This window comes from Acipenser ruthenus, chromosome 10, assembly GCF_902713425.1.
Source record: "Acipenser ruthenus chromosome 10, fAciRut3.2 maternal haplotype, whole genome shotgun sequence".
In the NCBI taxonomy this organism is placed as follows: Eukaryota; Metazoa; Chordata; class Actinopteri; order Acipenseriformes; family Acipenseridae; genus Acipenser; species Acipenser ruthenus.
Window position 1 is genome coordinate 565,170 of NC_081198.1, and position 16,188 is coordinate 581,357.

Consider the following 16,188-nt stretch of genomic DNA (forward strand, 5'->3'; position numbering starts at 1 on the left):
GGATTACTAGGACAGGGTTTCCTGTATTTGCCTCTGCAATACAGATCATAATTACTAATACATGAAAATGCTCAAACTTGTCAAGGGGAAAAAAGAAAACACGAAAGAAAAAACCTTAAAAGGTCTTTCCATATGTTTCACAAAGTCCCTGCAGGACATCATCTCAAGGTTAACGAAGAAAAAAGGAAAATAAATATGAAGCGGACTGGTGCAGAGCGTGCAGCTGCCAGTGCCAAGGTTACAACATCAACAACAAGAGCATAGCAACCAAGCAGGGGAGAGACCCTGTGCAGCACAATCACACAGCGGAAACAAGACATCTCACTCAGCCCAGCGACTGGCAGAGAGGCAGGCAGGGTGGGCTAGTGGTTAGAGCTGAGGAACTAGGAGAGGGAGGCAGCATAGTCTAGTGGTTAAAGCCGAGTGACCAGGAAGGAGGCAGTGTTATCTAGTGGTTAGAGTTGAGGGACTGGGAGACAGGGAGGCAGTGTGATCTAGCGGTTAGAGCAGAGGGACTGGCAGGGAGGCAGTGTGGCTCAGTTGAGGGCAGAGGGACTGGCAGGGAGGCAGTGTGGCTCAGTTGAGGGCAGGGGGACTGGCAGGGAGGCAGTGTGGCTCAGTTGAGGGCAGGGGGTGGTATTGCTGTACTAGCAGGTCTCTTGGATTATTCCTTTGCCTTATAGCTTCTTGGTTTATTCCTTTGCTTCATCTCCCGATTGAGCAGATAAACAGGCAGGGGGCTTTAGTCTCCCAAGGGCACAAGTCCCTCACAGAAATAAAGCCATTCACCTACATTTTGCATAGTTCATAATCTCATCTTTTATAACCTCAGCTCAGAGGACAGAATCCCAGCGGTCTCCTCTCAGCTGTTCCCAATGGAAAATCAGCTTTGGATTAGTTTTTTGTTTCTCTGCTCCTGTCTTAAGCAGAGTGTACAATTATCATTATCTCCTGCGTCAATTAGACAAGTGTGTTTCACTCACTATGGACATTGCCATACCTTCTAACCCTTTGCTGTCACGCCAAGACAGCATTGCCACAGATAGTGGTCCAATAAACACACACATGAAAGCCAAGTAGAAAATACAAAGCGTCTTGTTCAGTACATGGTGCCAAAAACACCATTTGAAGAAAAAGTGATGATTTCCTGTTTTGCTTCTTGAGAGACTGGAGTCAAGATGTAAATTATAATAACCTCCCTCTGCAGCAAGTGGATGCTCACATATTGTGACAAAGCATCTTTAAAAGGCAAGGACAGCTGAACAGCTAAACTACCTTAGAGAGAGTTAAAATAAACATCAGTAAACCATCACAATATGCTTTCTGAGGAATGCACAGAAAACTGAATTATGGAGGACTGTAGCTCACATGCAGAGAAATGCAGACTTTCTATGACCATCTCTTGTAAAGCCACACAGGTTACAGAGCTCTGTGTTTGGCACTATGGAGCCACGGCCCCTGGAGATTATGTGGACCAAGCCCATGAATACAGCCACTCGTACTGTAAGGGAAGTACACATCCTACACAGGCTGCTCGCGAATATTCAGGAGAGTGCAATCTGTGAGAAGAAGAAAAACAATTCAATCAAATCACAAAGTTTCCCTCTGAAGTTGCGTAACCGCAGGCATGATCCTGGTTGCGAGGCCAGCCCTGTGGAAAAATATACTCTGTATGTACAGGGAGGGAGGGAGGTCCAAAATTTATGGCTCCAGCTTGTCAGGCCGGAATCAAATACTTGTCCGTTGGGATTGCGAGGAATTCCATTTGAAATGGGGGGCCAGGGAGGGAGGTGGAGAAACAGCTTTCAGGATAATCTACTTTAAAAGTAATTAAGACTTCTGTCTAAATGTTCATTTCTTCAGTGTTTTCTGGATATGCTAGCATTAATAAATCCAAAGGGATTGCTGTGTGTGGATGCAGACAGTAAACTACAATGGCCTTCAAATCACTGCGGGTTACACACACACACACACGGGGTCTGCAGTCTTTGCAGTAAAGGTCGCAACTTAACAGATTTGGAAAAAAGAAATGCTACAATTATACCAAAATAAAAACAGAGACGGATAACAATTCAAGTAGTTTATTTCAGTAGGAAAGATTAGTTTAAATCAGTACCTAAAGTGTTCCAACAGCTTATGTGCAAACACACACAGTAAAATCACACACGCATACAAACAGGCTTTCCAACTTCTTATATATATATATATATATATATATATATATATATATATATATATATATATATATATATATAACAAACAGTGAAACAAAACAATCAATACAAAAAGCAAAGCCCCCAAAACAGCACATCACTCTACAACAGAGGTCATAGTGCAGCTCTGTACTCAGTACAGCATCATCATTCGCACCTGCCAATCCCAAAGCACAGAAAGGGCTTGTAGTGTGACTTCACATCGTGGCTCAATGACTGAGACACATGGACGCTCTTAGTCTGGGGGAACAGGGTTTAGTCTTTTTAGCAACGTGTGTTCTATTAAAAATGACTGATATTAAAGATCACACGAGATACTGGATTTTAGGAAGATTAATCCAGCAGGGTCTGATTTATGCCAGTGCTTTAGCCAGTTTTTTCCCCCAAAGTTAAACAAGCTCTTTTATGACATTTGATGAAGCCCAATAAATAAAATGTAAACTCTGTCTGGCTCAGATTAGGAGTTTCTGGAGGAGTGCCTAAAAGGGGCTTGCGTCAGGCCAGTTCTTGGTAAAGCATTAGGTCTTACTATACATGGACCAGTGGCCCAAGTTCAAGACCCTACACTGGATAGCAGAGAGTGGGTAACGCAGTGTGTTCTGAGCCATCCACGCGTCAGGAGGTAAGGAGGGAAACATCCTCATTGAAGCAATGGGGCCGCAAGCTACTTCAAGACTGCAACTGAAACCGTGAGAATGATCCCTGTGTCTCAACAATAATCTTCTGGCAGAGCAGACGGAGAGCAGAGCTGTCTCAGAGGCCTGTTTAACTGCACAGGATTCCCATGTGATCTACATTAGCGTGGCCAAAGCTGAACTGGCAATCCACCCCCGTCACATCAACAAGGGGGGTTTGCCAAGCTGTAGAATGCAGATGTCTTCCGACACAAATTACTGGTTTTAAAACTCATTTAAATCTAGGATAAGATTTGTATTTACACACGCACACTTATTTTAAAACTGCACAAGTCAGGTTTGCAGATGTTCTCCATAGCAAGTTTACACTCAAGCCACTTTCGAATGCAATGAAATAATTTCAGATTAAAAAAAAACAAAAAACTAAAAACAAAATACTTAAACCAGTGGGGTTTAAACAACCCTCATGGGTTAGCACATGTCCCATGTATAGCAAAGCTAGCTAGCTATTACAGATGTGCTTGTTACTCCTAATAAAACAAAACAAAAACACATATATTTACACACTGGCATACACACAAACCCTGACGACAGGCTGACCAGCATATGACTTCACTGCTCTGTAAACTGTTCTTGCTGCTCCCTACTTGTGCTTAATGTGTCACCTCTCTCCCTCACCCTCTGCCTCTAACCTGCCTATTCAGAATACAGAGCCACCAGGTTCACATTGTTCTTGTCTTACTCAAAAGTCAGTCTCATTAAATGCGCCTCGACTTTGGCATGGATGGTACCACTCTATACATGAAACACTGTATAAATCTCTCCTTATCTGAACTATTCTCATGCACAAACCACACCACCTTCCAGTCCCTCCTATTTACCTAGACTCCTAGCCTGGTAAATATTCATGTCATCAATCCCAACAGAGGTCGCAATTAACAAAACCAAAAAGGTGAATTCATTTCACGGTATCCTCGTCAATACTGGGTCCTTCAGTTCTTCAGGGTCTCAACAGCTCGTCAGTGTGAGAGTTGAAAGTATATTAACACAAGTCAAAGCTGAAGCTGGGTGCTTCCAGGGCAGAGGCAGAGTGCTGCTGCAGGGCTGCTGAACCGTAGAGTTAATGTCAGGCATCCGAAGCCCCCTGGGGCACAAAGACAAAGTACATATTACCAGACCTTGTTCTTTTTGTAACCCTGGATACCACTATCACTGCAGTTGCTTTTCCATCTTTAATCCAGTTCTTTTGGATTCCAGACATTGTGAATCGCACACACAACAACAAGAGTTTAGAAGCAAGCAGTTGATTGTATCTTTGATAACTATTACTGCACTGGTATCCAGGGGGTGAAAATTGTTTCTATTGCAGCCAGTTTAATTTGGATGTGAAGAATACCAGCGCAAGAACATGACCTATGTCTGCTAATAGATTCAGCTTTGACGGGTCAATGTGTAAACAGATGAAGTGATGGAAACGTAACAGGCCCTACTACTGCACTGCTGGATGGCTGGGAAGTGTTAATAATTATACGAATTAAGCTTTGCAAAGTCATAACCCAGCACCCTGCCGACGTGTATCAAAACAGCTTGGAAATCCAAACTAGCTGCAGCAGCGTGGCCCAAAAAGAACTCAACAGGAACATCTGCACAAAGATCAAACAATCAGAAGAAAAAACAAAGGGTACAAAACGCGTCAAAACAAACGCTTGGGAAATCAATTGTAACAAAAAGAACCTCGACATGTGCAGGCTACTTCTACACTGTAATACTGCCAACTACGGGGAAAAGAAATGGGTTTTGACTCCCCAAAGTGTTTTCAGTTTGAGCTGGACCGAGTAGACAAAGGGAAAGTGAAGCCCCAACCTGTATCTGCTTTGCTGGTTAACAATGAGAAGTGGAAGTGCTGTGCCGCTAGTGAACCTGCAGCAGTCTAGCTCCTGATGCTTCTTTGCACTGAGAGGGTGAATCAGTGTGAGTGATTACTAGTTTATTACTAACATTAGTGATTAGAAACTGTGCTCACAAAAAGGTTTTCAAAAACTGAAAACTATTTAAATAGTTGTGTTATAAAATCCTGTAAGATTCGAACCCTTTTGAATATCAAACACCAGCCCCCCCATCCTATAACCTTTCCATAAAAATAAAAAAAACAGGGCAGTCAGGTGTAAAACACAAACCACATTTTTGCACCATGTGCTGGCTCTACACTTCTTGGTTTTAACCATGTAAACTAACAAACCCTAATTGTGAACCCATCAGAAACTTGAATGTGGGTCAACTGGCAGCTTACCAGAACAGCTCAATAAGGTCTGCTATGCGGTCGTGACAAATGCAAATGAAATGCAACACAGCATTCCTATTGCTTGAAACTAAATTCACACAGGAGAATATAGCATAATGGGGATTACAACCAAATGATCAGAGATGGAAAGAAAAAAAAAAAAGAAGTCTGATCAAGACACCCCCCCTTTGTTAAAACACAAAACACCCAGGTGTTAAAAAGGGAGGGGGAGCTGAAGAGAAGGTCCTCCAGATTCACACCGTGACCTGCGCTGCTGGAACAGACACGCACACTACTTGGTGTCAAGCCTCTTTAATGGTTCTGTTTCTCTCTCATTCCTTAAGGCAGTGGTTCCACAGGTCAAGTTCAGTGCAAAGTGGGCACACAGTCCATGGCAGTTACAGTCTTCAGTGTCTCCCCTCTGAAGCTGCAGGGCTCAGCTCCCCTTCATATGTTAGTGCTTTTAGTTGCCTTGTTCAGCGAGGCTAGGCTCTGCTGTGGCACTGGGTTAGTGATTGCTGGCTCAGTCTCTCCCAATATCCTTACAGTCTTTTCTGTACAGCAGTTCACCTGGTCCTTCATTCACAGCAGCTACTCAAAAGACATTAAATTTGTCGGAACCTTCAGAAGGGGAAACAAGAACACAGGTCAAAAACATTACTCTGCAGCAATTCTGACGTCTGGACCAATCCATTAGAACATGTTGTTTTGATAAGGCTGAGCATGAGAAGGCAGGGCCTGGTTACCTGCTGTCTGTTGCTTTGGCAGGCAGCACTCAGGTGTTTAAACCACAGCAAGGCATTCATCCTGTTCCCTGCCTGGTACTTGTAGGAGTTTCCTGAGAGGGCACATTCAAGACAACAGCGTTTCACTTCACAATTCTTTTAATGCAATTTAAACACATGGAAAATAAATCAAATCATAGATGCTTTAAAAGAGGGGTTCATCACTATCAATGGAGCTGCCTCAGGGTTACCCTCCTAAGGTAAATCTCAAATAGACCGCGGTATGAAGGAGGTAATCCTATATCTTAATTCACAGAATCAGCTTCTTCAATGCAGGAGCTCCTGGGGCCTGCATGCACTGTTAGCAGAGGCCCGTTCATATAGTTAGCTGCTGTATTTAAAGTGTATGAGGCGTGGCAGGGGTGCGACAGATTTTCTAAGCGTCTGCACAGTTCTCCAGGTCCTGCATGGTATTTGCCCAGTGATTGGTATGCAGTCCCATGTACAGAGTCTCGTCCCCTGGCCGCACACTGACTCACCGTGCTCAGAGTCTGTGAGCAGGAACACGTCCGGGTGCTCAGGGTCATCTGCCATCATCGCCATCCAGCCCAGTACCGACGTGCTCTTACTGGAGGTCGACTTGAACTGGGGAAAAAACACAACAAAATTAAAAGAAAATGACCTACTGAAAGCTCAACGGATCAACACTAGAGCACACCATCTCAGTCAATTATTAACATTTTGAAACCATCCGCTCAATCAACTGCAGTGAATATGTTGTAGAGAGTTGTGCTATAAAAGACCATCCAGTTAAGAATAGTACAATTATTTAGTTAAAAAAACAAATCTACATGTACTGTACCTGTATTTCTGTGCTGCAGACCCAAGTTGCTTCAGTTTGAGAACTGTGTCTAGAGTGAAACTGATCCTCGTTACCAAATATTACTTTACAGAGAATGGTAGGGTACAGGCAAAACGGTCCAGTCCATTACTGGAAAGTTAGTTAAATGCCCACATCATCATCTTGGGGGGTGGGGAGCAAGTCCAACACTCCATTCACTACCATGCCAGTAACTGACTGACCCATTGTTCATTATTGTTGATCAAAAACACAACGCACATGGGCAGTTTATGTGACTAAGTATAGCTATGGTGGCAATGCTGAAGAGGTTGATAACCAAAGCCCGTCCTGATTGATGGACAAAATGCAGCATATAATTCTAAATATAAGGAGAGCTTAGCTGTGGGGAGCGCTGCTGTGGGTTTTGTGGGCAGGTCCTGTTGAGCGTATCCAATGGGATAAGAGGCACATGGAGCAGGCAGCCGAGCAGCGTACAGAAACTGTTGTATTGTGTAACCGTCCCTGCTCCCCAGGCCTGACTCATAATGTTAACACATTACAAGGCAGTGGTGCGGGCACTAGCACAACCACAGCCATTATACAGTGTGTACATTCAGTATTTCAACACTCATTACATACAGTGATATTTCTGCCTTTTCAAGTGTAGCAGACCTGTTGGATAACTCTGCCGATTAAGATCCCTTCAAGGTATGTTTTATTTACAGCAATTAAACAGCATTAACTTACAGAAACAGTAATGGCTTATATGTGAAATAAACAGTTTTGAAAACACAAACACACCGCACGCGCACACGCACACACTGTATACAGCCCACTGGCTGACATGGTTAATTTATAACAGGACAGTGAATTGGCTAGTGTCGTGCTGGCAGCTGTGATAATATACAGTGTGTTTGGAGGTTATAAATATTGCTATTCTCCAGCACAAGTAAAACAGGAAGCAGGGAATGCTTTAGTGACTGTGCATTAATAAGAGCTCATTTGTGCCCCATTCTGAAAAACTCAATCATCCAGTTGTGAGGAGAAAGGGCTGTACTGCAAAGCAGCCCCCGTCAGAGAGCTGGGTGCCGGGCTTATTGTGATCACGCAAGGCTTGGTAATCTACCCCACAGCGACGTGGGAATGGAAACTGGCACATTGTTGACTATGACTATGATGATGATGATGTAAGGGTCTTTATTCATCATGAGCAAAGACATCTGTTCGAGGACTCTGATATCCGGGTGAGTGGATTACTGTACCACTCTATTAATTGCCTTGTTTGCTCCTTAGAGGCTCCTATAAGGCACTGTACCATTTCCATGTCAGCTGCGAAAGTTGTGTTTTAACTCCTGCTAAATGGAGCACTTTCTTTCTTTCTTCTAGCAATGACAAACACAGCTACAGTATTTCTGATGTTTTTCTAGGCAGCCCCTTGGGAAAAGTTCACAAATTGCTAATTTCTGTCCTAAAGAACCACTGTAGCAAATTACATTTTTTGTTTTATTTACATATCTATTTTAACTGCCCATTTTTATTACATTTGCAAATGTTCAGAGGTACGGTAAGGTGTATATATAATTATATATATATATTTGAAGCTGCTTGCTCTGTAAACATTGTCATTTCTGAACACTAACTAGATAAAAGAAACCACCTAGGAGGACAAGCCCCCTGTGTGGCCTGCACTACTTTAATACAGTAATGTATAAAGTAGATGTTCTCCCTAGCGAGGGCTGCATGCTTTTTCCATTAACTGTACCTCAAGTAGAACACGAAGATAAATCTACATGCTGCAAGTGGGTTGCTTTTATTGGAACGAATGTTGATCTGATAAGTCTGTGTCTTCGGTTGTGGAGCGCAGCAGGGAAACACTTACATGCTTTCTCTCCGTGGCTTTCAGGGACTTGGCAGGGTAGTAGAAGAGCTGAGTCCCACACAGAGCTACCCAGTACTTTGTCCAGGAGGCGACCTGCAAAAATCACATTTCAATACAAGAAATAAATCCTATTTGTATTATTCTTCAAGCCCATGACAAAGAATACATGATTATAGAGAGGATCACGTGAGGGTCCCTGTGTATCCTCTTTGAGATGTTCATTAAGAAATGAAAGCAGGTGTAAATCATTAGTCTTCAATGGAACTGTTTCAATTTTCCATCAGTGCTTTTTGCCTGATCGGGTTTGTATTTATTAGTAGAAGAAAAAAAAAACAAAACTGTGTAAAACACTTTCCCAGTTGGAAAATGTGCAGTGTTTGGATAGCACGTTCTATAAAAGTATACTAACCATAAAATACCCTTTCCTGCACAACTGCATGGGGACTAGTAAAAATAAGAAATAGTCATACTGAAAAGCTCAGCCTGTCTTACGGTACACCTTTCAACTAACTGCAGGGCTGAGGCAGTAACCCCGTTTCACAGAGCAATTAGAAATGCAAATCAAAGCCAAGTTTGCATGGCATGGTACTCAGAATTCAAAGAGGTGCACCAGGTCCTGCTCTCCAGAACTGGCCATGCTTCAACAGCCATGAACGTCAGAGCTGGTTTCATTCATTTTACTAAGTGTAATTACACATGTTTTAGGAAAATGTTGTTTCATGGTGTACTTTCGGATGGGATATACACCATCGGTCTCTATAATAAATACACTGAATTTGGACTGTGTTAATAATGCTAAGGTGTGTGTGGGTCGGGGCAGTACTTTTGTTCTTTTTCCATTTTTACATTAACTCACTCATTCAAAAGATTGCTCAAGCTTATTTTAGGTGTCGGGTATTTCTCTCTGCTGGTCTCACTAATCTTGACTACTTTCTCTTAACTTAGGCAAGGTAGTCTGAGATTAGCGCAGCAGCTACTCAGTCTGTGAAACAATGGGGTATTGTGACTCAATGGGGTGTCCTACCGTTGGCTTCTTCCCCTCTTTGAGGAGGGTCTTCCTTCGCAGGACCCCCTGCACGGTCACGGCCCCCGGGTACAGGTGCACTGCCAGGTCCTCGGACTCTGCAGAGCTGGAGAGACGGGGCTCACTTAATGACAGGGAACAGAGCAGCTCTACAGGCACAGCTCTGTGGTTCTCTCTACCCTATGGACTCTCCCCCCACCCCCATTCACCCATGTGGTTGTGCTGTGGGCTTCATTTCCAGGTTGAAGTTAAGACCTAGTCAAACACTACTTTGCTACCAGAACTGATTGGTAAAAAACAACAAAAAACAAATGAAAAAAAAACCTGTGCATAACACCATAAAAGAATGTAACTGATTGAATCATACTCTGTGTTTCAGCGGAGAAAGCTCAATTACTTTCGCTAGGCTAGGCTTGCCAAGAAATTATTACATCTCTGAGCAGACTCGACACAGAAAAATCAAGTAATGCTGATGTCACTCCACTGCCGAACTGTCACGCCGAACTGTTTAGAAGTAGGGTGGCACTTTGCCATCTGGCTGTGCAGCAGACCCTTATCACACAGCTACCATACATCTCAGGGGGCTGTTTTGCCTGGGCCACTGATTGAAAAATCAAACAAAACACACAAGACACATTTTCAGCAGTGAATGAATAAATCATTATTTAAGATTTCAAACCTTCCACAGCACGGAACGGTATTAAAGCACAGTGGATTGCTAAGAAGGTATTCCCTGCCCCACACTAGCACACTTCTAAACCCCATTTCTACAGCTGCGTGGGGGAGTCACTTTCTCCAAAACACTGGGTGCTCCTGCTATCAGAACGAGGAGCTGTGCATTAAATCTGTTACACTGTACTTACCTGCCTGCTGGTTTTTTAGTTATAAAGTGATTCAACTCAAGCTGCTTTCTCATCACCAATGTGCCCTCGCTGTGATACTGATTTCATTCGGTCCTCACTTTGCACATATTGGGTTAATCTGAGCCCAGCACCCAATAAGCATAGAGCATTCATGTCAAGCCTGTGTGTGTGAGCGTGAGTGCGACTGCATGCTGCCGATCCTTTGTGCTTAATTCAAGGCTGCTGAGAGTCCTACAAGAAAGAGTATATGTTTTCTGCTCTAGTCTTGTAACCTGGTCTCAGGGATGCAAGTCCTTTAATAAATGGGGGGCGGGGGGTCAGTCTGAAACTGAAAAGCAACAGCAGTAAGAATCTGCGAGAAGGAAAGGAGGCAACATCACACGTTTGGAAAGTAAAGTGACGACACTGCATGAAGCCCTCCACCACTATTAGCAGGATACTAATGGGAGGGACAAGGAACAGAAATCACACAGGAGAAAGTCCACCACCTCATTGCACCCCAAACAAACCAGCACCCTACTAATGACCCCCCAGGCTGGGCGGGACTGTACCTGCTGGCTTTCTGGTGTCCTCGGTGGGGGGTTCTTGCCACCCTTGTTACAGGGCCGAGGGAGTGATAGAAGCGGTGCCTGTTGGATTTCAGGATATGTTTTGAAGGGAACAAATACATGTAGAATTGAAGGTTATTAAAATGCATACGTAGTCATATGCACTTGCTCGTACGTCCTTGAGATATGAAGTACAGCATTCCAATGCGTTGATTAAAAAAAAAAACATTTACTGGAGTGAACTATGAAATTTCCATGTATTTCTCAAAATCAATTTGTTTTTTTCCTCCTGATTACAAAACATAAACTCCTGCCCATTTCAAATTAACACAATATGTGAAACTATAAACTCTGCTCTTTTGGAATAGGACATGGACTGTTCCAGTCTATTCCATTGCTGGCTGAAAGGTGCCTGTTACTGACGTCTCCTGTATTTGATTTCTGCTGGCTCTTATGTACTTTGCATTGACTTTGCAGGCTCCATGATCTCAGTTTTTTGTTTACTTTCTCTTTGACAGAGCCCGTCAGTATTGTGTATGGGTGATAGATACAATGCAGGCTGCTGTTATCCTTACCTCTCAAAAGCAGGCCAAGAAGTCTCTTCACTGAGCTCTGATCCTTCACTGCTCCCTGCACACACAAAAGATGATAATGCAAGTGAGATGCATTCACATACAAAGAGGCCGTCAATCTTCTGCTTTATGAAGGCCATAAAATGCACCTACAGTAATGAACCCTGTTCAAATGTCTACTGCTTGAATAAAAACAGAATGTAAATTATGATACTAATAAAAATTGCTTTCCAGAACAAATTTCCAGGGGATTTAAAAGAACAAGAATACATGGGAAAGTATGTTTAAAGGAAAGTACACTTTTACATTATTACTATTATTAACTTTAACCCTCTGCCCTTTCCGGTCCAATGTCGGACCCTGTCTGACATCATCAAAAAAACAGGTCTCTAGTCTTTTTTTTCTCTGGAAAAAGCCGAGAAAACCATTCATTCAATGGCTGAGTGAGACCGATAGGAGCCGAGAGAAACTGGGAAAAAAAGAAAAAAAAAAGGGGTGGATCTGAGCAATGCACATCACTACAGAGATAACACGGCCATAAACAAGATAGCTGCTTCTACATCCAGCGCTCAAAGAATATCACGGACATTTGCAGAGCTATTTGAGATGTTATAGTAATAAAATAATTACTTGGATCGCATTATTGAGGAGTTTGGTGATAAAACGAGGGATCAGGAGATGATTTATCAGTATGCACGACTATACAGCGAACGAGGAGTGGGGCGGGGCTGGAGATGCAGTACTGAGTGTCCTGTTGATATGCAGTGCCTTTTAAACCTGTTTTACTGTGAAAAAAAATACTTTTAAACCACGCGTCTAAAATAAACTGTACGTGTGAAAATAAATTGGACCTGACGCGCCTGAGATGGGCTGAATAAATGGACCGCTAAGGGTTAATGCTCCCCGTAAGCTAACACCATAGGGATCTCTTGATATTATTAAACAGCGGCTGGTGCTCTCCCTCACTCTCCCGTTACCTAGTGAGATGCAGCTGGAGACGGTGGAGCTCTCTGCCCTCCCTCACTCTCCCGTTACCTAGCGAGATGCAGCTGGAGAGGGTGGAGCTCTCTGCCCCTCTAGCCCCGCCCCCACTCTCCCGTTACCTAGCGAGATGCCGCTGGAGACGGTGGAGCTCTCTGCCCTCCCTCACTCTCCCGTTACCTAGCGAGATGCAGCTGGAGAGGGTGGAGCTCTCTGCCCCTCCAGCCCCGCACCCACTCTCCCTTTACCTAGCGAGATGCCGCTGGAGAGGGTGGAGCTCTCGGCCTGCCCCCGTGAGGGGGTGTGGCTCTCCATCACGCTGTCGTCCAGCAGGTGTCGAGAGCCCGCGTTGGGGAAGGTGGCGCTCTTAAACTCTGCTGTGTTCATCTTGTGAATGAAGCTGGGAGACAAAACACACACAAAGCAACCAGAGTCAGCGCGAAATCATCAACAAGGGGCAAAGTAACAAACAACACAAATCACTTGGTCATCAAGCCGTAACACCAGGACGCTGGCCAAGCCATGAAAAAACAGGTTTGATAAAAAAAAAAAAAAAAAGAAGTACGTCAAATAAATCAAATCGCTAACAGGGTGACTCTGACTGGCAGCATTCCACCAGAGTATTTTATTAATCATCAATTAGAACCACATTACAAGCAGGAAAAGAGGACAAGCAAGAGATTCTGGCACAAGCAAAATGTTCAATGTTTAAAAGCCCATCGCCGGGATGGACAGGCAAAGAGATTGTACTGACTTGTATCCCAAGCTGTGGCACTTCCTGTGTCCGTAGGGTATGAGGTTTCGGGGCGATGGGGGCGTAGGGGGCACTTTGGATAACGCACCCCCCTCTCCTGCTACATTCCGCCGGCCACTCTGGGGGGAGGCCACTGAGTCAGGACCTGGGGGAGAGCAGATGACGGCCAATCAAAAACATCCTCATAAAAAAAAAAAAAAACAAGAAAACAAAAAAAGCTCTGCAATGATCCAGTCTACAACTCTTAGGCCAAACAGCCTCAAAGCTGTTCCATCCACAATGCAAATCCCACCTCCCAGTCCTCACCTCTAACACAACAGGCCAACCTGTTTCCCAGTCCTCATCTGTAACCGCTACATGCCAGCCTGCAGCTTGAACTACATTACAGAGCACCCCTGCCTCTGCCTCGACAGTCCTCATCTGTAACCACTACACCAAGACTCATGGTTTTCAACTCCTCGTGTACCTTATTGCAAGATTTGCTATATAGCTTTTTCAGTTTTCAGAGGATTCCTTTCTATTCCTTACACCAAGTTAAATAAACCTGTGTGTTAAAATGTCCGATCCCTTACCTACTAAATCCTCCCGAGATGCTGTGGAACGAGGAGTGCTTGTGGCTGGCTCGATCTTCAGTGACAGCCTGCAAGAAGGAGGAAGAACAGTGGTAAAGAACGTTTCCACACAATTTGATAAGCAGATATCTAGGTACTACAGGAAAAACAGAGTGACAAACAAACAGACACAGTCCTCTCTTATCAGTGCTCGACTGTCAGGGGTAACTTGTCGTCAGCAGCAGCAGCACAGACAAGGCTTTGAAAGTATCCATTTAATTATAGTCAGTATGGATTTAAACTAAGACACTACTGCACTTGGAGGCTGTAGTCACCGCAGCAGAGGGAAAGAGTGATGAGGTTTCTTTGTGCTGACAGGATGTCCAATTCAAGAGTGAAAGGCACTATTTACTTGCACAAGGGAGTCCCACTCTGTCTTGCCACAGATCTGTGGAAGTGATGACAGGTATTCTCTCCCTTCCCATAGATGTGGGTCCTGCTGCCCATGAGCAGGGCACCCCGCAGGGAGGAGGGAAAGCTCCCCTCACCCAGGCACACCCGTCTACTGAGCCAGGGTCACCAGCAAGGTCGGTAGAAACTGGTGCCGTTCAGAGGTGTACAGTGGGATTGAATTTCTATATTCCAAGGGACCATTCAGCCTCACTTCACTTTCAATTCAAATAACACAGCAGTGCGACAGGAATAGAGACATACTAAATTAACAATGCCTCAAAAACACCAGGTGATTTGAATCAACAGTGACTAATGAGCGGCTGCAAAAAGCTTTGAGGAAAACTAAACAAGCCCCCCCACCCCCGCCCCCCCATGAGGAATGACGTTTTACATTTCTATACAATTCCAGGTTCAAGGTTTTTTATGGACACACACGTGAATATATAGTTTTCAGCTGTAGAAGGTGGTGAACCATCAACTGTGCATACTGCTCTCCCCAGAGGAGTTACCTAATAATTACTTACTTGTAGTTGTCATCCTCTACGAATTTCTGGAGTTCTTCAATGTACTGGACAGAGTTGAAGTACTTCTGAACATGAGGCAACACTGGTATATCTAGATGAAGGATGAAACAGAGAGACACCGATTTCATTCCTAAATAAGAATTCCTTGAAGCATGGCTACATTAAGGAAAGGGCACTGTGTAGCAGTATGGATACATGTTCTAAGAAGGAAACAAATAAATAAATTATTATGCTCAGGAATAAATCCAATCTTTTGAGTGTCTCTCAGCAGTTTATTGAACATTTGACTTCATTGAGTTGGAAAAGGCCAGGATTACTGGGGCTCTGTTTTAACTCCAGTAACCCTGGCCAAAGCCCAATATATCCTCTTGACCTACATTGGCGATTGTGGAACAAAAACGGGGGCTTGTGTCAAAATCTTGACTTGGCTGGTCAGGCTGGGATCCCAGCAGAGCCAAGAAATGAGGAGGAGGACTTCCAGATCCCAGCCTGCCACCCACAAGCTCACTGAAACAGATAGGAAGTGTACCCGTTCAGGGGGAGTATCTACAGCACAGTAGATGTGTGTGGATCAGGAAGGCTGCCAGGCCCAGGGATATAGGGAGAAGAAACGAAAACAAACTCATCAGCTGGATACTGGTTCCAGTCCAAAGAAATTATGTTACTCTTGAATTATTTATTTTACATGGCATTAAAAATGATTTTTCATATGATCAGTCAAATATTATGAAAAACGATTCTGAAATAATTAATTTTCCATTTTCTTATGCTGAAAACAAACCAGGGTGTGGCTAATCACCGTGGCAGGACAAAATGGGACCCGTTAGTGCTGCCCAGTTTGAATAGGGACCCGTTAGTGCTGTCCAGTTTGAATAGGGGCTGTTGGTTTTGCCCAGTTTGAATAGGGAATTGTTGGTGCTGCCCAGTTTGAATAGGGACTGTTAGTGCTGTCCAGTCTGTCTCCATCTTTAGGACTGGTCTCTCCCTTTTCTACCTACCATACTCGCAGGATCGCTGCAGGTCTGAGATGATTCTCAGGATGTTGTTCATTAAAGTCGATCTCTGCTCGTTCTCCAGGATGCTGCCTGTGGAGGGGTAGGCAGAGTCGATGTAAGTCAGGTCCGACAGATACATTCCTGCAACAGACAAGGCAATATCAGCATGCTGGCCACGTCCAAGGATGCATTCCAAGCTGTAGATTTCTGTTGGGCATCCACACAGTGCTGAAGGCAGTACAGCATACCTTTAGGAAAAAAAAAAGAAAGTGAATGTTTTGTTAAAGCTGTCAATCATGTGTTGAGGGCTCCCTGTGAATAGCTCATTTTCCCCCACAGGCTGGTTTCA

General features: G+C 44.0%; 1 protein-coding gene across 2 annotated transcripts in view; it reads right to left on the reverse strand.

Moving 5' to 3' along the window:
- Positions 1-2,065: 2,065 nt before the first annotated feature.
- LOC117402461 (ras-specific guanine nucleotide-releasing factor RalGPS2) overlaps positions 2,066-16,188 on the reverse strand; it is a 69,066-nt gene continuing 54,943 nt past the window's right edge. The window contains exons 9-20 of one of the 2 annotated variants that reach the window (XM_034003608.3): positions 15,843-15,980; positions 14,845-14,935; positions 13,889-13,956; positions 13,317-13,461; positions 12,811-12,962; positions 11,585-11,639; positions 11,013-11,090; positions 9,599-9,704; positions 8,575-8,667; positions 6,394-6,499; positions 5,876-5,967; positions 2,066-5,750 (exon numbers count right to left, since the gene is read on the reverse strand). In XM_034003608.3, coding sequence (XP_033859499.1) covers positions 5,721-5,750; positions 5,876-5,967; positions 6,394-6,499; positions 8,575-8,667; positions 9,599-9,704; positions 11,013-11,090; positions 11,585-11,639; positions 12,811-12,962; positions 13,317-13,461; positions 13,889-13,956; positions 14,845-14,935; positions 15,843-15,980 — 1,154 coding nt within the window. In that variant the 3' untranslated portion in view covers positions 2,066-5,720. The remainder of the gene's footprint in view (positions 5,751-5,875; positions 5,968-6,393; positions 6,500-8,574; positions 8,668-9,598; positions 9,705-11,012; positions 11,091-11,584; positions 11,640-12,810; positions 12,963-13,316; positions 13,462-13,888; positions 13,957-14,844; positions 14,936-15,842; positions 15,981-16,188) is intronic. The other variant, XM_034003617.3, reaches the window with a different exon arrangement.